The 23,678-nt window shown below is 43.9% G+C and overlaps 1 protein-coding gene across 1 annotated transcript; it reads left to right on the forward strand.

The window, feature by feature from the left end:
* Positions 1-328: 328 nt before the first annotated feature.
* Positions 329-8,964, forward strand: GAL (galanin and GMAP prepropeptide). Its single transcript, XM_035124600.2, has 6 exons — positions 329-481; positions 753-833; positions 1,871-1,925; positions 3,722-3,802; positions 6,688-6,765; positions 8,704-8,964. Exons 2-6 carry the CDS (start codon positions 753-755, stop codon positions 8,763-8,765), a joined length of 357 nt encoding a protein of 118 aa, XP_034980491.1. The 5' UTR covers positions 329-481; the 3' UTR covers positions 8,766-8,964.
* The last annotated feature ends 14,714 nt before the right edge of the window (positions 8,965-23,678 follow it).

Genomic DNA, 23,678 nt, shown 5'->3' on the forward strand with positions numbered 1-23,678 from the left:
GCAGACCACCTCTTTCCACGGTGGCGAAGCCGAGCGTAATGAAAGGTAATTGGCCGGGCTGTTATCCATCTGCAGCCTACATCTTGCCTCCAAATGCCTCTAATTGAATTGCTGTAATTTTTTGCCCTTCCTAATGCACTGCCTCGGCGAGGGGAAATGGCCAGGGGGTGTGGGCGGCTCTCCAGGCTCCCCGGGGGAAAGAGGCAAGCGGCTCCGGCGAGGCTCATAAATAGCGCGGATCGGGCAGGCTTGGGCACCACTCGGGCCACCACCACCCACCACCCCGCCTCCCCAGCGCTTGTTCCGCGCAGGCTCTTCTTCCTCCTCCTCCTCCTCCTCCCCCCCCCGGCTCGCGGGATCCACGCAGGGATTGAGTGAGGAAGATTCCCATAGGAGATCAGCCAGCATCCCTGGGGGGCACTGTCCTACCGCTAGCTAGGATCCAACTCCACACATATCGGACACCACTTTGCACGGCAAGGTACTGTCCCGCTGCGTTCGTGACCTCATCCACCTTTCCCATCTTTGGCTACAACTTTTGACGCGCGTCTTTGAGTTCTCCTACCCGCCGTGCGCGCGTGTGTTTATATAAAATCTATACCGTATATAGAACATCGCTCGTTCCCCTTTACTTTCTTCCTCCTGGGATTATGGGGTGGTAAGAAGGGAAGGGGGTGTCTGAAACCCCCCAGCTGATAGGGGCAGGCAGGCAGGCAGGCAGAGGGGTTCAGTGCATTTTGGACTCCTTTCAGATGCAGAGGTGTACCTGTCTCCTGTTTGCCTCCTTGATCTTCTGCGCTGCCGTCTCAGAGACTTTCGGGCTGGTGTTATCCGTGAGTATTGTCGCTTTCTGCTTTCCATCTACAAGAATCATGTGTGAGTGGTGGGTGGGGGACAAATTTCACGGTAAATTTCAGAAGCGTGCTCTTGGATCAATGCAAGTGTGTTCACAAGGTCGTTTTTTCCTCCAGTATTGATGCAGTATGGCCACTCATTTATTCCGGAGAACCCAAACAGCCTTCTTCCAAATGATGGCATCCCTGTTTTCTCCCCAGGGTCATCCTGAGGTTTTTGAGTGATGGTGGTGTGTAGTGATTTTTGGAGTTTCCCTCACAATTATATAGTGTAATCCTTTCAGGTATGATGGATTGGTGGAATTCTGTTGTCTGGCATGACGATGTGCTTTGGGAATTTAGTAAAGCCCCTCTGCATTTCATGGTCACCTCTCCACAGTTTCCAGTTCTAAAATGTCATCCCTCTGCAATGGTTTTCCTACAGTGGTGGAACAAATTTCCCTCCCCATTTCAGGGGCAGGAAGGAAAGTGGGGAATAACAATTGTATTTTCCAAGAGTTGATCTTTTCCAGCTGGAGAGAAGCAAGTGATTTGTTGAAGAGCACAGGAATCCCAGAGAAAGTGGGGTAAATCTTTTGAACAGTTTAACAGCAAGGAGAATGTGAGGTGCTTCCTATTGAGACATTAATGTCAAACTGGGTGCAGTCCCAAGTTTACTTTTCTGGAAGGAAGTTCTTTTGAAATCGATGAAGCCAACTCCAGAGTGACCTGAAAGTACAAAGTATGAGGGACGAAACCCTGTAACATATCATTTATTTTACTTATTATTTTATTTTATTTTAGCTATATAGTAATTTATCCTTAAAATTCAATTATACTATTCAAACAACACCATAAATATTATATAGTTATACATGATAGATTATACTTACATTCAAGAAAACAGGTTTAAATATATATTATGAAACATGATCAATGTGTAATTTCCTGGGCTGGTGTTTCTGTCTTTTAAAAGAAAAACTGTGTGGCAGTAATAAGTGAAAAAATAATAATCTCACAATTTTTCCTTCTGTAAGGCTAAAGAGAAAAGGGGATGGACTATGAATAGTGCTGGTTATCTGCTTGGTCCACGTAAGTCCAAATGTTTTATATTATTTGAAGACAATCTGGAATAACAGAAAAGTAACATCCCGAGGTTTCTAAAGCTCATCGCATACTATACATGAGCATACATGCAATATCCCATACTAACTCTCCTTCCCAGCTTGTGGCGGGTGACAGCACTAAATCACTCAGTTAGTGCTCTCTCTGGTGTTTATTGTAACCTATTTACAGTGGAGTGCTTTGCAGAAATTATGACTATTATCAACGCCCTTGAATCATGAGAGTAAACCAATTTTATCTGAAAGCTCATCTTTCAGTTCTGAAGCCATGCCATTTACAGATAATATTAAATATACATACTAGTATCTCTAAATATGGTTATCAACTTTCCTGGAATAAATACGTCAAACTAATACCATGCTGGAAAACTGTATCTTCTGGTTTGGAGTCCACATCTTTCTACTTTCCTGTGCTTACTGCTGTTGAGAAGATGATGTATTTTGGAATGTCTACAAACAACTGGGGCCCAGTCCAGCAAATTAATGAAAGGGCATCTGCTTTGCATGCTGAAGGTTCCAGGTTCAGTCTCCAGCTAGGACTGGGAGAGAGCCCTGCCTGATTTTCTGATAAGTTGCAGCTAGCCATTGTAGACAATACGGAGCAAGAGGGGCTCATAATAGGACTCAAAGCAGCTCCCTATGTTCCTAAATCCCACTGAGTGTACTCGAATAGGACTTTACCTAGTTTATGCCCATGATAAGTGCTTTATGTAGATACTATACTTCAGCTTGGGGAAATAATTTTGTTATAACTGAGCTGTGTTTAATTAAGCAACTTTTTCAGAATGCAAGCTTCACACCTTTGCTGCTTCTTGGGTGTGTTCAATACACCTTTTCATAATTGCCCAATATGTTAGATTATAGCTCTCTGTCCATATGTTGTAGAAATAACTTTCAAGGCCATAAGAGGGGTGTCTTTACTTACAAGGGGTAAAGCATAATACAAGAGTTTTAAAAACAACGCCCAAATACCTCTACTAAGAATGTTTTATTTGTTTGTGTTGGCTTCAGATGAACAGTGACGGAAGAGGCTGTGCAGACAGCCAAATCTCCATTCCAAAGAAAGGAGATCTACTGATCAAAGTTCCGTTTTCTGTAAGGTTGGGTAATAGCCATAATCTGTTTCAGGTCGTATTGAACAGCTCCTCAAGGAAATGCCCCGTGCAAGGGGGAGAGAAGAGCCACCTGGGGAATGTAAGATGGCTTTTGGAGGTTATTCGTGTAAACTAACTGCAGTTTACTGTCAAATCAAACTAACTGACAACTCGCTACTTAAACCAAAGGAAGCAACAGTACAACTACATTTTCTAAATTGGACACAATGAGCCCAAGACTGCACCCAAATATGCTCAACTCTTTTAGTCAAGGCTTTTCAGGAAAGGACAAACAAGGGCTTTGAATCAGAGATGGTTCAGGAGACTCCTTTCAAATTCCTTGCTAATGGCTCAGTTCCATATTTGGCTGAAGGGACACATGAAGTCATTGGGACGTGTTATACCAATAGCTGCACCAACACCACATCATCATCTATGACACTGTGGTGGTGCAGTTGTTTGCCAGTGGTGCATTGGTTTACAGCTGGTGTGTCTGTTTAAGTGAAATGTTTCTTTCCATTCATTTGCTGTTAATCATCCCATCACAAAATGTCTTTCACATTCTTGTTCAAAGCTGAAATCTTTTTACCTGGTGTGGTGACGTCTATGAATCTCAGGCTACTCTAGTAAGCATTACAGAATGAATGAAACCTCTCTCATTTGTTAACAGATGCAATTGACAGAGTTTTTAATGACAAGCCTGGTCTAGCTGGTAAACGTGACATACAGCTTGAAGGAAATACAAAAGCAGGTAATGAAATGACCCCCTTCTAGTACTTACTGACAGGAGCGTACCCAGGATCAAAACGGGGGGGGGGGGGCAAGCCATAGTTGTTCAAGGGCGGGGCCAAGGCACGGGAGGGGAGGGGCCACAAAGTGGGAATGTGGGCGGGGCTACAGGGCCAGCGGGCCCGACGACTCTGCGGCGGCGGCTGCGGCTGCAGCCTCTAAATGAACCCCCTAAACTCTCTCACATGAAATCCCCCTGCTCTGAAGCAGGGCCGTCTCTAGGCCCGGGTCCGGTGGCATGGAGCGCCAGGGCGCCAGGCCACCAGGGGCGCCACTGCGCCCGCTGAGAGGCATGGCAGAGGCCGCCCCAGGCGCGCCTTTCAGCTGTTCAGCGGCTTCAGGCTGCTTTCTGGAGGTGCGTGGGCCTGGGGCCGCCTCCGCCGCGCGCAGGGGCGTCACAACAGGGGGCGGGCAGCACCCCCTGGCCCAGGGCCGGCCCTACGCCCAGGCTGGGTTGCGCAGGGCTCCGGCCCTCTAGGCGGCAGCCGTGCAGTGAGCTGTGTCCGCCGCGCCGGGAAATGGGGTGGGTGGGGGCACTAGAGGGATCCGTCACACCACGGCGCCAGGTATGCTTAAGACAGCCCTGCTCTGAAAACACCGCTCCCATCCATTTACGGCTAGCCACCCCCTGAAAAACCGCTTTGGGCCCCGCTTTCCCTCCTCCAGGTCCCCCTGAAGCCTTGCCAGTTCCCACCCTATATATCTGGGATGGGGAAGGAGCTCAGATGTCTGCTAGTCCTGGGGGGCCACCCCCCGTGGGAGGATACTGGGGACGCCCCGCCAAGCTGAGACCCTCAAAGAGGAAGAAGAAGCTGCCACCGCCGCCTCCCTATCGCGAGGGAGCAAAAGATGGGAAAGGTGGGGTGGCGCAGCGCAGGCGAGCCCCCCCCCAGCTGCGACCCTACGATGACGACGGCTCCCCCACCCTCAACGCCCCTCTCTCGGCAGGGGCAGCAAGGGAGAGCAGCTGGGGGGGGTGCATTGCAAAGAAGGAAACAGCAGCCAATGCCCGGAGAGGGCAATGCACGCAGGGGGAGTGGAGAGCTGTGCCGCCCCCCAAGGCAGCTCCTTTCCTTATTGCTGGGGGTGGGGGGCGGCGAGGAAGGGTCACTGCCGCTGGGCTACTCCTGCTGCTGTCAATCCGGTGCAAACGCCCCCACGCAGCTTCCTTGCAGCAGCCATGACCACCGCCCCCCATTCCTCCTTTGCGGGCTTCTGCCCACCGAGGCTGAACTGGCTCCTGTTGGTGCACTTCCTCTCCCGGTCCAGGAAGAGTCTCAGTAGCACCTCCTAACTCAGGGAGGGTAGGGGGGTGCGGAGGGGGGAATGGGGCGATTCCCAGCCTGCGGTGCCGACGATCGCAGTACAGCCTACCGGGAGGCAGAGTGCGGCAGCAGCTGCAACCAATGCAGGGAGCCGCGTCTCCTTCGCTTGCCAGCCCAGCAGAACTCTTAGGCAGGAGAGGTTGCCGCCCGGCAGGGCTTTCCATTGGGAGGCGTGAAGGCTTTAGTGGGCGGGAATTGGTGCAAATGTAGGCAGGGCGGGCTGAGAGGAGGAGCCGCCGCTGAGGAGCCGTGGCACCAGCAGCGTTTCCTCCCCCTCTCCCCTGTCAACAAGCGGGGCGCCTGCGCAGGGTATTTGCTTCCCTAGTCGGTGTCACGGTCCGGTCGGCGGGCGTCAGGACCAGAGGCAAGATGGTGGTGTAGAGGCAAGAACAGGTGCAGGGCTGAGGGTCCAGCAGCAGGCAGTCACAGGGTCAAGGAGCAAGGCAGAGGCGAAGGTCTGGGAGTCAAGGAGCAAGGCGTCGGCAAGGCGAAGGTCCAAGGAGCAAGGAGCACGGCGAAGGTTCAAGGAACAAGAAGCAAGGCGAAGGTACAAGGGTTGAGGATCAAGGCGTTGGCAAGGCAAGGGTCCACGGAGCAAGAATCAAGGCGTCGGCAAGGCAAGGGTCCATGGAGCAAGGATCAAGACGTCGGCAAGGCAAAGGTCCACGGAGCAAGGATCAAGGCGTCGGCAAGGCAAGGGCCCATGGAGCAAGAATCAGGAGGCCAGGTGCAACCAGGCAGGGATAGCGTTGCTGTGGCAAAGAGCTGAAGGGAAATGCTGGGCTTTTATCCCTCCCAGCTCCTGCCACCAGGTGCAGTGAGATCTCAAGTGGCCTCACCTGGGTGACTACTCCTTGCCTCTCCAGCACAAGCTGAGGTCTTCACCTGTGTGGCCACGCCTTGCTTCCCCAGCACAAGCTGAGGCAGGCCCCAGTCCTGCAAAGCCCTACAGGCCCCAGAGCCTGACTCCTGCCCATACTCCTGACAGTCGGGCCCGCGGTTTGGCCTTCTAGGGGGGGCAGCTGCACCCCCCTGCCCCATGCTGGGCACACCCATGCTTACTGAGGAGCGTATATCCCAGTGATATCTGAACAGCTGCCCAGCAAACATTCTTTGGCACATTTCTAGATTCTAAAGACAGCCTTTCTTCCAAACTTTTCCAGAGGGGCCTGGGCAGGATTTCAGGAGTCTAGAGGTTTCAGCAGCGCCAGACAATCAACTGGTATATGGATTGCATCACCCCTTTTTATTCTTAGTGCATTTGAAAATGAAATATTCTTTTTAAAAGATACTTTAACCTAGAGGAAAATCTTCTTTCTACTGGAAACTGAGTGCCACTGATTACAGAAGCTGGTTAACATAAGTAGATCTTTAACTAACATTGTCTCATCAGCCTGAGAGAGAAAAACAAACCCTTTATATCCTAATGTATATTATATTACTGCTAATATTTATCCCCTTCCCCACCTTAATTATTTTAAATGAACAGCAAATTTAGTAATACCTTACTAATATTTTCTAGGTATTTTTGGAAGACCACTGACTGATGACAATGTTATGCGTACAGTAATTGAATTTTTGACATACTTACACCTTAAAGGTTAGTAAACCTGTTTTCACTTCAAAACGTTTTGTAATATGAAAATTAACATAATCCTTACAGAGGGTTGTAACCCATATTCCATGAGCAGCATTCCACTCAAGCAACAGGATTCCCCTCCCTTTCCTTGTGTGCACCCCAGATCTGCTCCAAAGCCCCCACCCCACCCCAAGAATTTGCAGAAAATATTTGCAGAAAAATGTAAAGAAAATATTTAGGGGCAAAACCAAAGGGGACAAAAAGCTCCCAAAACTGACCAATGAGGAACTGGGTGTAAACAGAACACTAGGAGAGGAGGATGTTCAGGCAGTCATTATGGCCGGGAATGCCTTTGCTTAAGTTTGGTTGGTGTACCAACTGCATCCTTTCCTGGAAAAAGCAGATCCAGCTGCTGCTGGTTATTACCCACATAGCTTTGCATGGACATTTGAACCTGTCCACTCACTGCTTCCTCCATGTGCTGCCACTGGCAGAGGTGGGAACATGAGTAGAGCCCTGCATGATCAGGTCAAAGGCTCATCCTCTTCCCAAATGCCTACGGGAAGCCTGCAAGCAGGACACGAGTCTTAAGTTTCTCTCACTTTACCTTGTGAGAGAAAATTTTGCAGCTCAACTATGCACTGTGTGAAGAGGTACAGTGGTACCTCGGTTCTCAAATGTAATCCATTCTGGACGACCATTCGAGTTCCGAAACAATAGAAAACTAAGGCACAAAGGGCTGTCTGCAGATTCAGTTGAGAAAATTGAAAAACACACACCAGAAGCCTTTCGACTGCCAAGGCGCATTCAGAAATGGAAGCATCCACTTCCGGGTTTTTGGCATTTGGGTTCCGAAACGTTCATCAACGGAGACGTTTGAGAACCGAGGTACTGCTGTAGTTTCTTCTTTCTATCCTAACTCTTCCAACTTTCAGCTTCATTACATGGCCCTGAGTTCCAGTATTATGAGGCCTTGTTTCTCCACATCATTTCTTATACATCTCAGTTATGTGCCCCCTTTCTAGCTGCTTCTCTAAACCAGAAAACGCCCAAATGTTGTAACCTTTCCTTATGGGGCAGTTGCTCCATCCCATTGATCATCCTGGTTTGGTTGGACATGGAACAAGGCCTTCTTTTTGGAGTGTTCTAATTCTGGAACAAACAAAGCTGTTGTTTCTTACACACACTTTCTCAATACTGAATGGCTTCTTAATTATTATAGGAAAATTGCAGGTGAAATAAATGGGGTTTTGCATCTTTCCAGAATTTCTTTCGGCTTTTAGGCAGTGTGATTTTTTTTCCTACCAAGGGAGCTGTATAGGTAGAAAATTATTCATACAAGGAGAGAATAATAACAGCAAGATGAAAGGCAGGCACCATAATTGCAAATCGGATGGTAGTGCTTCTGTCAATGAAGGAACCTTTGAGTCAAAGCCACACAATGCTTTCTTGATAAGGGAAGAAAAGCACAATCATTGACAGGTGAAAATGTTCATGGATGACCAGCCTCATGCAACAGTGCAAGAAGAGAAGCATATTTAGAATTTGCCATGTATTTAAGCAAGGGAAGCTGTGGTCCTCCAGGTGTTGTTAGACTGCAACTCCCCTCAGTTCTAGCCAGCTTGGTCAATACGATGGAAATAACACTTTGAAAACAAACCGAATGTTAGCTGCCTCTATGTTAGAACATAGGTTTCCCACCACTGATTTGAACCCCAATACATGCCTATATCAAAATTACATCCATACATAATTACAAACAAATAATCAAATGAAACCATAAGAAATGAATAACGTATTGTTTTTATTTCTTTTCTGAGGCATTAAGTGAGTTCGAGTGCCTTGCCTTGTATCATAATTGCTTTGGAAGTGAACTGTAGTTTTAAAGATTTGTCTCTGAGCACTTATTGTTTCCTGTCTTTCACAAGCATACACTTTTAATTTTTATTTATTTTTCAGAAGCTGGGGTTTTCGATGACATACCTACAACAGTTTCTTCAGAAGAAACAAATCAGTCTTGAAAGAGAACATATTTATACTCTGTGTTATAAATTCCCAACATCTAATCAGAACTTTGAACAAAATATGGCATTGTATTCACCTTGTACGTTCTTCCTCATTGTCAATTTCTTTTTGTCTTTTCTTTCTTTGGTGATGTTACATTGGGGGAAAAAATCACTGATAACAAATTACTTTCGATAAATGACATAATAAAAAAATAGCAGCTGTTGCTTGTTTCACTTGTCCTAGAATACTTTGACGCTTCTGCATAAGGTTATAATCAAGGGGGCTTCAATCCTGGTTAGAGATCTCTTTCCTTTCAAAGGCTGATGGCGGCGATAGGGGAACTCACTCAGTGTGACCCAAAAGAAATCTCTTTTATTGTAAAAGGGTGGGGGGGATGTACACAGCAAAAGCAGCAAAAACTATTATTTCTAACAATGCAGGTTCTCTAGCTCTCTTCCCAAGACCCAGTGATGGAAATTGTTCCCACTCATAAAGCCATCATTCATAGCAACAGATAGATGCCTACAAGCTGCTCTGTCGTAACTGCTGTGCATCCATTGCAACAGGTACAACAAGATGCTGCACCAAGGGTTAAGTTATTTACTTCAAACCAAACATTAAAAACATTCTTAGATAAAAATAAATCCAAAATCTCCATTAAAAATGCACTGGTGGTGAAGACTGGTTATAATCCATTAGCAACTCTTCAATTTGGGATTTTAGAAGTTTGGATACAGTGATACAGAGAAAGACAAATTATTAAGCATGTTTACTTTCTTCCATAGTGAAGAAGACCAGTCGTTATAAAAGATACGTCATTATTTATTTTGTCAAAACAAAAAGTACGTTTAGAAATGCACGCAGCAGCATTAACTGAATATGTAAAAAACAATTTAATCCCTAGAGGACTCAGGATCCCTAAGGCACCTACTCTGTTTAAGAACAATAAGAGCAGGCACCCCCAAACTTCGGCCCTCCAGATGTTTTGGACTACAATCCCCATCATCTCTGACCACTGGTCCTGTTAGCTCGGGATCATGGGAGTTGTAGGCCAAAACATCTGGAGGACCGCAGTTTGGGGATACCTGAATAAGAGCTTTGTTGACAAATGGGTATCTATCTCACCGTTGATGAGGTGGATGAAGGTAATTGAACATCTTCCCTTTAGGAAGGATGCCGAGAGAGGGAGAGAGAGACTTGGATATACAATAAATTCAAGCAGGGAACCACAGCATAAAGGGAAGAGGCATATCCCATAAAATGGGCTTAGAAAAACTTGTGCAGTGACACAGAAACCACTCCCAGCCAGGTCTATTTCCACTGGACTTAAATGAAGCAACTGCGGGGTAGAGAAGCAAACAAAATAAATAGCAATGGCATTAACTTGGACTTCCGTAAGTTTAGCTTAACTGCATGACACTTTCCTACAGATGCCTTCTCACTTAGTGACAGCAGAGGGTAGTCTTGTACTGTAATAGAAATGTTTTCAAAGTTTCACTCATAGTTAAAATGCTGGGGCAGAAGGGATAGAAGTAAAGGGATAATCAGGCTCCTAGCCAGTATTGTGCGCATCCAGATGACTGTTCTAACCATGCAAATATGTTTGGGAGCAGAATGGAAAAGAGCAACTGGATAAAAGCAGGAGGAAAGTGGCCTGCTGGACTCAGAAAGCCTTTCGTCTGATCCATCAGGGCTTTTCTAGTGTTCTTACTTTTATTTATTTTTATTTGATTTTATGGGTCTTATATCCCATCCCTAATGACTGGCTATCAGGGTTGGGTCAGAGCAATTTAAAATACAATGATCAGTCAGCACAGAAAACAAAATACAATTTAAAAATCACAATCACCAACCCCTCTGTTAAATACTTCAGTCAGTATGGCCTTATGACCACAATCTTGGTCAGTGGTGAGAGCCCCCCCCCCCAGCCAACCTCAAGGTCTGGCTGAGACTGTACAGCATTTAATAGTTTGTCCATTACTATAGAGTTTGTCACATTACTCTGTTGAGTTGAGCGAGTTATTTACTACTATTGTTTATTTAATTGTTTATTTAATAGTTTGTCCATTACTATAGAGTTTGTCACATTACTCTGTTGAGTGAGTTATTATTTACTACTATTGTTTATAGTTTGTATGCAACACAGTGCAAATGGAGGGTTCCACTTGCACCAAGGGACATTCCCTTCTTCACCTCTCCCGTAGGCTCCCAAAATCTGCTCCATGGGCAGTGGTGGAGGAAGGGGTGCGGTGGAGGAGGTCTGCCCCGGGTGTCATCCCTGAGGGGGTGAAAACACCGCACTGCCCCCCTGGGACGCTTGCCACAGGCAGCAACCCCCTGGGACGCTCACCACTCGCCGCGGCGGGCAGCACCCCTGAGGGTGACTAGCCCCACCCCCAGGTGCACAGCATGTGTGCTGCTCCGGGTGATGGAGCAGCTAGCTCCATCTCTGTCTATGGGGTCCCTCAACCCTTTGGAGATTTTGAGGTTGCATGGTGGGCTGCAGCAGAGAGGAAGGAGGAAGAAAGTTCTGCTGCACAAGAAAAATTCTGCAGCATGAGTGTGACGGCAGCAATGGATGCAACTCTGCAAATGTGTATTCTGTTTCACACAAAATAAAAAAATTCCTTCAGTAGCACCTTAAAGACCAACTAAGTTTATATTTTGGTATGAGCTTTCGTGTGCATGCACACTTCTTCAGATACACTAGAAACAGAAGTGTCAGACCCTATATATATACAGAGGGTGGTGGGGGTGGGTGGGAATGGGAGATGGGCTGATGGGAGTGGTAAACCTGTAGATGGGTGTTAATGGCTGCTGATGGCTGCAATTAGTCCTGGGCTGAGGTGCTAAAGAAAGCTTGATCATGCATAATGAGATAAGAATCCGATACTGTATCTCTATTCATCCCAGGTGCTTCCATGGTTTTAATTCTGTTTCATACAGAATTGACACAGTACAAACTAAGGTAAAAGTTCAAGCTGAAAACAAAAAAAAATCTGACCTAAGAACATAGTAAGCAGCAAAACAAACAGCAGTTATTATGGGTGACATGTTGGTTTTAAATGGAGAATTCAAGGTTTTAAAGATGTAACTACATTTATAATGTTGGGAGCTACCCAGAGTGGCTGGGGCAACCCAGTCAGATGGGTGGCATTCCAATAATAAAATTATGATGATGATGATGATTTTATATTATATTTTAAATGGATAATATATATTGCATTTCTACTTTTATTTATTTATTATTTATTACATTTATACCCCACCTTTTTTCTACAAGGAATCAAGGAGGCATACATGATTATCTCCATACTCATTAATCCCCAACAACAACCCTGCGAGGTAGGTAAGGCTGAGAGTGAGTGACTGGTCTAAGGTCACCCATGGCTGAGTGGGAATTTGAAACTAGTCTCCCATGTCCTGGCCCAATACTCTAGCAGTGCCATCACACTGGCTCTGAGGAAGAGTAATTGGATTCATAACACACAGCTGAGTCTTAACAAACATACTCCTGTGTACGGTACCTATGAGAAGGTACCTCTGTGTTCCTTCTCCTCTTTGTTTTTTCATTCACTGGCCTAGCCACATGTTACCTTCAAGATGAGGGTAACAGCTTCAGAAGGGCACATAATCTAATCATACTAAAGCAGCTTTGAAGATAATGCTCCAAGAAGCAGCAGCAGTTATCCTGATGCCAATTTGAATGTACAGTGGTACCTCTGGTTACAAACACCTCGGGTTACAAACACTTCAGGGTACAGACTCTGCTAACCCGAAAGTAGTACCTCGGGTTAAGAACTTTACCTCAGGATGAAAACAGAAATTGTGCGGTGGTGGCGGTGGCAGCAGAGCGGTGGGAGGCCCCATTAGCTAAAGAGTTACCTCAGGTTACGAACGGACCTCTGGAATGAATTAAGTTTGTAACCAGAGGTACCACTGTACATCAATCCAATGAGAGACGATACGCCTCAGTTCCGGTGTATCCACCTCTGATGGAAAGTCATTAAATAGCTGACTGATAACATTGTCCCACAGGCCTATTAAAGGAAAGGGCACATCGCAACTGACAGCTTCAGAAAAAAGGAAGGGAATTTGGAGCATCTGGTGAACTTGGCTTTTAATTTTTCAAAGAAAGTAATAATATGGTACGCACGTAATTCAGTTTTCAATTTTAATAGACGGATAGGAAAGGGGGGGGGCTTGCTTCTTCCTTTTGTTGTCTGTTTGTTAGAGATAACAAAGCACTTATGCACAAATGTACTCCCAGTCATATCAGAAAATGTATTACAAGATACTAGGAGCTAGGACTAATGCATTACCAAATAAATTACAGCATATTGACGGGGAGAGTAATTCTTCTTTATCCCATTTCCTAATGAAAGAGCAAGGAGAAATTGAATTAAAAGGGAACAAACTGGAAGTAGAAGAATATACTACAAAGAGGAGTTGCAATCAGTTCCTTCAAAATCCAGTGCTTAAGAAAAACTGAATGGCAAGCCTCAAGTCTCAGGATGTATTGCCTGCATTTTTAATGGGAATGGACAAATAAGTTGGGTGGGTATATAAATACCTAAAAATAGGAGTACTTGTTCTCTGGAAGTGCATTCAATTTATGGAGATCAAACACAGCTACTATTCCTCTCCAAGGCAGAGCTCAAGGAAGCCTGCTTCTGCAGTCAGGAAATAGAACTGGCTGTGCCTGGTGCTGATTGGCTGAGGTAGAAAGCTGTCTTCTACTGAGTCAGACCCCTGGTCCGCCTTGCTCAGTATTGTCTGCACCAGCCTTTCTCAACCTTACGTTCCCAGATGTTCTTGAACTACAGGTCCAATCATCTCTGACCAATGGTCATGCTGGCTAGGAATGATGGAAATTGTAGCTCAACAACATCTAGGCACCCAAGGTTGAGAAAGACTGGTCTACCATTGACTGGCTGTGGTTTTTCAGTGTCTCAGTCAGCAGCCTTTGCTAGCTCTAACTGGAGATGTTGGGGACGTAACCAAGGACCATTTGCATGCAGAGCACCTGCCCTGCCACTGTGCACTAGCCCTTTTCCTTCTTTTATATACACCATACAAAACATTTTTTTGATTGGAGACAAATTGATTAAAATAAGAATACAGCAACACAAGTGGTACAGCAATAAAACTGCTAGCACATTTGCAAAGCTAAGCAGGATCCAGTATGGTTTCAAACTGGATGGGGAAGCTGCATGTTGAGATTCAGGAAGGTTGAATTAGAAGACCCCTGGGGTCCCGTCCAACTCTACAATTTTATGATTCTACGGCACTAAATGAACTTGTAATTGCATAAAGGATTACACAGCCCTTCAAGCAATTTTTTAAAAAGGCAGGTAGCCCACCTGAGTGCAAGACAGGAGTGCCTGGCGTGCTATGGTCCATGGGGTCACGAAGAGTCGGACACGACTAAACGACTAAACAACAACAACAACAGCCCACCTGAAGCACGCAGGAAAGGCCAGCACTGATGACTATGAAGCAGAGGCAAGGATGTCTGTTGAAGGCAGGGAAAAGCTAAGCTCATCCTGTTGGGGAAAAAGAAAAGAGGCTGCACTGAATCCTGTTTGTAGGTGCAGCTATTTAAGAAAGGGGGAGATATAGGATGCAAAGGCAAACTTGCCCAACTCTCAGTATCTGAAACATAGTGCAATCTGAAACACAGCCCTCCTTTGAAATTTGCACTTCTCCAAATTTTGCAATGCCGTTCTCTAGCTAGGCAAGGTGCACAAATGCACAAACTAAGGTAAAGTGTGTATAAAAATGCATATATTAGGTCTGCATATTAGGTAATGATGTTATGCCACATCAAAAAAAGTAAAGTCTATTGAAGGAAATAACTTGCATTTATCTAGATTTACCACAGTGTTTCCACTTATCATTGCGGGATAATTTGACAGTCACTGAGGACCAAAGTACCACACTTTAGAAATGAGACTGCACTGAAAATGCTGGAGACATTTGCAAATAGTCTTTTAAAAGAGTCAGGCTGTCCTGCAGGAAGCAAACTACTCTGGGTCAGCTAGATCTGTGTGAGCTAGCCCTACTTCAGATGTAAATACAAAGGGCATATTTTAGATGTTGTAGTTTATAAATTACTTTACAAACGGGTATACTGTACAGGTGGAAATGGCAAGATATATTTTCATCTTAAAAGAGTCACAAAGGTGCAATGTCATATTTGGTGCTCCACTGTGGCTTGATTGCTCCCATCTTGGTCCTTTAAACTATTACTGGGAGTTGGAGACTCCCTTAAATAGTGTTCAATGCAACAAGGGGCTATAGCTGGGCTGGGGGGTGGGGGACAACCATGGGTGCTTCCAGACCCTGATTTGCTTGTGGGGAGATTCCGCAACATTGGCCATTAAATAAGCACTCATTCTGATTTGTTTGTAGGGAGGTTAAATGATGCCTCAAACAAGGGTTTCTCCACACTTTCCAGTGCATTTGCCTTGTTGAAATGAGCAGGATCAAAGCTTGCACAACAAACCGCCTTATATTCTTCTTGTATACAGTCTTGGAAGTCAAACAGAATCCATTCCAGAAGTCTGTTCGACTTCCGAAATGTACGAAAACCAAAGTGCAGATTCTGACTAGCTGCAGGAAGCTTCCCAAAACCGTTTGAAAACTGGAACACTCACTTTCGGGTATTGATGTTTGGGAGCCAATTTGTTTGGGAGCCATGGCGTTTGAGATCCAAGGTGCAACTGTACTTGCAAATGAAGCAAACAATAGAAAGGTGGCTTTATAAAGGGATTGGGTAAATTCATGGTGGATAAGGCTACCCAGGGCTACCTCCACTGCAGAGACAGAGCACTAATGGCTAGGGAACAGGAGGAATGGGGCAGAGTGCTGTTGCCACCATGTTGTCGCTTGAGAGCTTCTTAGACATCTGATTGGCCACTGTAGAAACAGAATGCAGGCCTGGATAGGCCTTTGGTCTGATGCAGAAAGGCTCCTCTCACATTCTTAAAGACACTGTAAGGCTATGCACACATAACTGCCTTAAAATGGAGGAAGGCATACCCTCCGGTCACACCTTGTATGTTGGCGGGTATTGAAAGGTCATTGACTGACTGAATGGCCGGGGGTTCACTGTTCAAATTCCATTCTAATCATTGAAGACTATGCGATCCCAAAAGGGTGGAATGTTTCATTGAAACAGCAACAAATTTCCCCAAAAGATTGATATTGAAAAAGGAGCCTTGAGAAATTGTTTCATCTTCTTATAGCAGTGACAGCACAATTGCTCAATAAAATTCTGGTCTCCCCACAAACAGTTGAGTGTGAAAAGGAGCTGAAAATGAAATGAATGCAATCTAAGTGCAATAAATGTGTAGTTTTTGAAGCTAAATTGGAGCTGTCTTCTGTGATCAGAAACAGAATTACTAACTTATGAGTCTTTGGGGGGAAGAAGGAATTCATCACTCTAACCCAAGGGAAAGTGATAAGTAGGTGAGTGTCCTGTACAGTCCCTGGAGAAGATATATTTGAGGAGTACACATGAACTGGTTTTACTTCCTATGGGAGTTGGGTGTATTATTTTTCTGCAGACGGTAAACATGAATGGAACAAACATGGATTGTTTTTATATTTTGCTGCAAGCCGCCCAGTGTGATTGGGGAAAACCCAGCTAGACGGGCAGGGTAGAAATAACAAATTTATTAGCATTATTATTAACAAAGAATGCCTTCTTATCAACCGATCAGCAGTGGTGTAGCAAAGGAGGGACAATCAAGGACAAAGTACCACCATGTATTTCACAACAGGATTGATGATATCATCTTCCTTTGTCCATTTTACATTAGGCAAGTCCAGGAATTCCTCTGCAGTTTGTATTTCTTTCTTCACACCCCAAATAAACAAAATCATATCATTTATTAATTTCTAGGGTTTAGGGGGGTCCTCCCCAAATCTATAACAACATAATGCAACAACAATGGATTGGAATCTACCATATTACATTTTCTCCACTTTTCCAATAAGCTCAGCAGAGCTCCCCTCCCAGCCTTGTCCGTTAAATTGTAGGTGAAAATTGTAAGCAAGAAAGAGTTAAAGCGCCTTGCTGGATGAGAGAGGCTTTATCCAGCTAATTCACACTCAATTTATGCAAGTCATCTCACAGCTGTTTCTGTCTTGGCGTAATGGATATACCAGTTTACAACACAGAGACATCTGGTTCCCAGAGCACTTGCATCATTTCCCCTCTTTTAATTTAATAGCTGAACATTTAAAAAGCCATTCGAAAATCTTCTTTTTTATTACCAGTAGTACTAGAGAGACAGATCTGTTAAATGGTAACCAAGGGCAAGGTGCTGAAATATGCTGTTGGTTTCTAATGGGTTTATGCACTGATTAATTAATCAATGATTAATTTTACATGTTACCAAATCTCATATAGATTATTGTTGTTGTTATATTTATTAGTCGCTTTTTTGCCACAGGCAATTCAAAGCAACTTACCAGAAAATAGGAAACACGCACATATATATTTAAACCAGGAAATATAGATGCCTATTTAAGATACCAGAAAGATATGGAGGTCTCGTATACCCCAGGTAGTGTGGTTGCTGACCTTGAGCCAGACATCTTGGAGAGTGAAGTCTTGGAGAGTGTAGTCAAATGGGACTTAGAAAGCACTACTAATAACAAGGCCAGTGGAAGTGATGATATTCCAGCTGAACTATTTAAAATTTTAAAAGATGATGCTGTTAAGGTGCTATACTCAATATGCCAGCAAGTTTGGAAAACTCAGCAATGGCCAGAGGATTGGAGAAGATCAGTCTATATCCCAATCCCAAAGAAGGGCAGCGCCAAAGAATGCTCCAACTACCGCACAATTGCGCTCATTTCACACGCTAGCAAGGTTATGCTCAAAATTCTACAAGGCAGGCTTCAGAAGTGCAAGCTGGATTTCGAAGGGGTAGAGGAACCAGAGACCAAATAGCAAACATGCGCTGGATTATGGAGAAAGCTAGAGAGTTCCAGAAAGACATCTACTTCTGCTTCATTGACTATGCAAAAGCCTTTGACTGTGTCGATCACAGCAAACTATGGCAAGTTCTTAAAGAAATGGGAGTGCCTGATCACCTCATCTGTCTCCTGAGAAATCTTTATGTGGGACAAGAAGCTACAGTTAGAACTGGATATGGAACAACTGATTGGTTCAAAATTGGGAAAGGAGTACAACAAGGTTGTATATTGTCTCCCTGCTTATTTAACTTATATGCAGAATTCATCATGCGAAAGGCTGGACTAGATGAATCCCAAGCCAGAATTAAGATTGCCGGAAGAAATATCAACAACCTCAGATATGCAGATGACACAACCTTGATGGCAGAAAGTGAGGAGGAATTAAAGAACCTTTTAATGAGGGTGAAAGAGGAGAGCACAAAATATGGTCTGAAGCTCAACATCAAAAAAACCAAGATCATAGACACCTCCTGGCAAATAGAAGGGGAAGAAATGGAGGCAGTGAGAGATTTTACTTTCCTGGGCTCCTTGATCACTGCAGATGGTGACAGCAGTCACGAAATTAAAAGACAACTGCTTCTTGGGAGAAAAGCAATGACAAACCTAGACAACATCTTAAAAAGCAGAGACATCACCTTGCCAACAAAGGTCCGTATAGTTAAAGCTATGGTTTTCCCAGTAGTGATGTATGGAAGTGAGAGCTGGACCATAAAGAAGGCTGATCGCCGAAGAATTGATGCTTTTGAATTATGGTGCTGGAGGAGACTCTTGAGAGTCCCATGGACTGCAAGAAGATCAAACCTATCCATTCTGAAGGAAATCAGCCCTGAGTGCTCACTGGAAGGACAGATCCTGAAGCTGAGGCTCCAATACTTTGGCCACCTCATGAGAAGAGAAGACTCCCTGGAAAAGACCCTGATTTTGGGAAAGATGGAGGGCACAAGGAGAAGGGGACGACAGAGGACGAGATGGCTGGACAGTGTTCTTGAAGCTACGAACATGAGTTTGGCCAAACTGCGGGAGGCAGTGGAAGACAGGAGTGCCTGGCGTGCTCTGGTCCATGGGGTCATGAAGAGTCAGACATGACTAAACGACTAAACAACAACAACAAATTTAAGATACAGTATTGAAGAAAGTGTAAAATAACTTACAACTAAACAAAGCTATAGATAGAAAGGCCACCATCATTTCACAAACCAGTGCTATTTTTCTAGATAAAGAGGTGCCAGAACTCACCATGAACGCCTTCCTTGTTCTCTTATAATGCAATGACTCCCACCTGAGAGGTGGTGGAACTGAGTTCTAGTGAGTTCTGGCTAGGGGAAAAGCCCCGATTACAACTAAAATAACTTCAAAGAATAAACAGGCATGCTAACTCTCAGTCCCACTGATCACGATTTGCTCTCACAAAATTGATTCCTTGATTGATCAGCTAAGAGTAAGATTCTTACCCCCCCCCGATGTTGATAGTGGTGTGGTGTTAGATAAGTGGTCTGTGTTTCATAAGCATACAGTAAGATTTGTAATGAAGAATATCTTAGATGACATGGAGTCATACAGAAGAGTTCCCTACTAGGCTTTGCCACAGTGGAAGTCCTGAGCTTCACCCTGGAGGGTTGTAAGTTTTTCCACAGCCAGGGCCGTCTCAAGCATGTCGGGTGCCCGGGCGCCGTGGTGTGGAGATCGCTCCGGCGGCCCCGCCCTGGTGGGCGGGCACAGCGCACAGCACGGCTTCGGCGTGCAGCGCCCCCTGCTGGCCCAGTGCCCTAGTGCCCCGCGCCACACAGCCTACCCCTAGAGCCAGCCCTGACCACAGAGAGCTCTCACGCTGGCACTAGCACTAGCTAGCAGAAAGCCGCCAAATGGGATGCTTGGTGTACCAGGGGCTTTGTATCCACTGGAGCTAGAGCCCTGCAGCATATTTCAGGGACCCAATTCTTAGACCTCTCAGCTATGCAACAATAACAAACAACATCAAAACTGACCACTTTCTGCCCTAGTCACTCTGTGCTGCCTAGCCTCTCAATAGAATTGCTCTGCCTAGATTTAAATCTTGCTTCCTAAATAAAAAGTAGACTCAAACAGAAAAAAATTATGTGAACAAATCTTAAGTCAAATATTCCAAGTCAGAATGCACATCAACTGTCCAATGCCTAAAAGGTAAGGTGACAACCTGTTGAACAGACATCTCTTTATAAGTGTACATGAAGTATGACTGCTTGTAAAATTCTGCCCATTTTTCACTCAATGATTTAATGCATTATTACTCATTTGTGCAGTGATTAGCATCTTAATTACTGAGCTCCGGATAATAACTCTCTCAAAATGAAAATGAAATTGAACATGCAGAATAAAACAAGCCATTTGGTTAAGAACAAAGCCAACAAGCCAGGACTACAATTTATGTAATTATTGGAAGAAGAAAGAAAGATGAACAGCATTAACACCAATATGTCACCATAACATCAGCATTACTTCAACGGAACAGATGGACTGAGATTCACAAATTAATGCCTTGAACAGTGGTCATTTTGATATGAGCTTATTAGGCAACAACAAATACTACTGACAGATTTTTAAAAGTAGAAAAAGAATGCAGAGGAAACCAATTTTGAATGTATTCATCATATGTATTCTTCCACCTCAGGGAAGTAATAATTTTATACATATATAATAACATTACAGAATGGGAGTTGGCATAAGCCCGTGGACAACATTGATAAAGTATGCTTTATTGATACAGTACAGCACAATGAAAAGAATGTAATAACAAAAGTCCTAAACGCTGCAACCTTTATTTCCTAGGAAGAGTCACTCCATCCCCTTGATCATTTTGGTTGCCCTTTTCTGAACCTTTTCCAAGTCTACAATATCCTTTTTGAGATGAGGCAACCAGAACTGCACACAGTCCTCCAAATGTGGCCGCACTATAGATTTGTATAATACCATTATGATATTGGCAGGTTTATTTTCAATTCAAGAAGAACCCTAAACAAATAACCAACACGATTGGAAAGGTGAACAGAACAAGGTTTTTACAATCACAGCATAAGAGATCCTTATCAGAATGTGTGTTGGCTTTAGCTGTGTGGGTCTGCATTTTTTGGAATCCTGATGACAAAGGGGGATATTTGATAAAATTAAACTGAACTAGAAGCGGAGAAAAGACATAATAAGACAGTAACTGACTATTTAAATCTAGGCACATATCCGAGAAAACGTGTACAGCAACTGCATGGACTGCATTACAGGATTTGCAACATCAATGCTAGGCTACTTATTGTGCTGCATGGTGAGCATTTTTACAAAGTAAGGCTACTGAGTAATTCAGAGCCATACCATAACTCAGACAATGATCTAATGACAGGTGACCTCAAGTTCACATCCTCTACTAGAAGTGGTATTTGTGAATGTGATGTATTTTCTTCTTCACTGTTGCTTCAGAATTGCCCCTCCTCCTTAACACCTGAATATGGACTCTGACAGACGTCCTCTCCCAAGGAGGGCTTAGACTTTCCAAGCTTACTTTCTAAGTAAGATGTGTTCACAGTGCTGGACCACTCAGAGGACCGCTCTGCATGTTCAGACTTGTGCCAAGGCTCTGAACAGGCAGAGTGATTCTGCACAAAGGAAACAAGGTGTTGCCATCGCTGCACAGAAGGGGCAATGCAGCTGAGAAGGCTCTCTTGCCCTTCATCATCCACCTAACTTCTGCAGATGGAGACAGCTGGAGAAGGGCTTCCATTGACAAAGGAAGTACACAGCAAGAAGCTAGTCCTTCAGCTCCCTCGGTCCAAAAGCATGTAGGGTTTCAAGGGCAAGCAACTTGAATTGTGCCTCGAAACAGGCCAGCAACCGGTGGAATTGCCCAGCCTCAAGGTCTGGTTGTGAGCCGCCATAGCAATAACTCTCTCTCAGTTGCTGCATTAGTGAGATACGCTGATATTTAAGTCATGGAAGCATTGTGAAATCTGAGGTATCAACCAAAGAAGAGTTAGACTACCAATAGAATATAAACAATAACATTCCACTACCAAACAATATTTACATGCATGCCAGTGTTAGTTTAACCATATTCATGGACGTATTTAGATTATGTTTCACCAGCTTTTCAGTGTCATGGATCATCCTGGGCTCCTAAGAGCTGGGGGCCTAGGAGTCAAGACTTATGAAAGTGCCTCAGGATAGCTCTTATTTATAAGAGAAACATATAATGCAGCAAAATGTTCCTAAACTGATGATGTAAGGATAATCTTCAACTGCTGAATGGAGAGCCTAAAAAGAGTAAACTAAGAGGAAGCCCATTAACAAAAAAAAGTAGCTTTCCTCCAACCATATATTAATTATTGCAGAAAAATGAATGAAGGCCTGAGAAAATGTGTGAAGTACCAAGTAGAAATGCTTGACATTTAGTCACCTTTTGTCTTGTATTTTGTTCCCCGTGTGTACAGATTGTTTCTGGATCTCGTGGGAACAACTATCATTAGCTACCCTTTTGTCAAGGAGTCTCTGACACTAATTTGCTGCTTTGATTCTGGGGGAAGGCAAATTACGGTATATATCTAATTTCCACATATCAAACTTGGCGTAAACCCTTCCCTGGAAAACAAAGGCTTTTTTTTTTAGGGGCGGGAGAGAAACAACCCCAAGCAAAACATCTATGATCAGCTGGACTTGCGTATTTTATCATCATCAGCTATTTAAAAGTAAGAATGCCAAACCCAAACCTTTGATCACATTTCGGTGACAGAAGCAAGTGACAAAAGACCTGCCATCATGGTAAGCAACTTACTATGTCTCTTTTATGCTTTTAAATATTTGCTACAGTGGGTTTTATTCTGAATAATCAAAGAAAAATATATACTGTTTTTCTTGCAGAAAGTTAAAACAGCATTAGTTTGTGCTTTTATCATCATGATGGTCTTTTTCGTAGTTGAATCATCCCACACCCCAAAGGTAAAGGTTTTAGTTAAAATATCCTCCAAACTCTGCAGCAGTATATGACAAGTTTCCAGTGAATTGTGGCTACTTTCTCTTTTCAGGGTAATCCAATAGCAAGAAACTGGGGTCCACAATCAATGCTGTATCTCAAGGGAAGATGTAAGTTTGGTGTCTCATTTTCAAAAAAATGAAAATAAAAACATTGGTTTCAGTTATAAAATCATTTATTGGCTGTTTTTAATACTATATTGAATTTAAAAATGTTTGATGCAGAGTGAAATCTCAAATAAAAAAAGTTTAGTTGGGCATTAGTTTGAAATACTTAGGAGGAAAATTGCCTACCACAACCACCACAAAATTAATGATTTATTCCAGTTAAAAGGCTGTAAGAAGCTTGCTGATTGATTTTTTTAAAAGCAACAATAAACTGGTTCCCAGTGGGGCTGTGTGAAATTAGCACTTGCTTAAATGTAATGAATTAATACAGTATGGAGACATACAAGCAACTTGAAAACTAATTTTGTAAAATTGTTTAGCTATAGTTATGTAACAAGGACGTTGCAAACAATCTGAAAACTGAACTTGGTAAAAGAAGGATGTCATAAAGGAGGTACGAGCTTTTCCAGATGAAGATGTTACACTGAAGTAGGAACTACATTTCCACAATCTCCTTAACATGTATTTGCAGGATCTGTGCATAGCATGATACTTTATACTTTGAGGACTTTCTGTGGAGTACTGTGGAAGCAATATGGCTCAGGGAGAAAGATGTGGCTAAATGTAATGTGATCATTTTACTCTGGCCATTTTTCTCAGAGCTATCCTTTCTTAAGAATTCTCTGAGTAGCATGATTTGTTGTTGTTTTTTCCAGCTGTTTCACAGAGGCATTCCACTATATATTGCCTGTAGTAAAACTGATCAAAACTTAAAATTGGTCTTCACCCTCCTCCATTTTTGAGGGTCCAGTGTATTCCAGCTCAATCTCCCTTTAACT

The sequence above is a fragment of the Zootoca vivipara genome, chromosome 1, assembly GCF_963506605.1.
Source record: "Zootoca vivipara chromosome 1, rZooViv1.1, whole genome shotgun sequence".
In the NCBI taxonomy this organism is placed as follows: domain Eukaryota; kingdom Metazoa; phylum Chordata; class Lepidosauria; order Squamata; family Lacertidae; genus Zootoca; species Zootoca vivipara.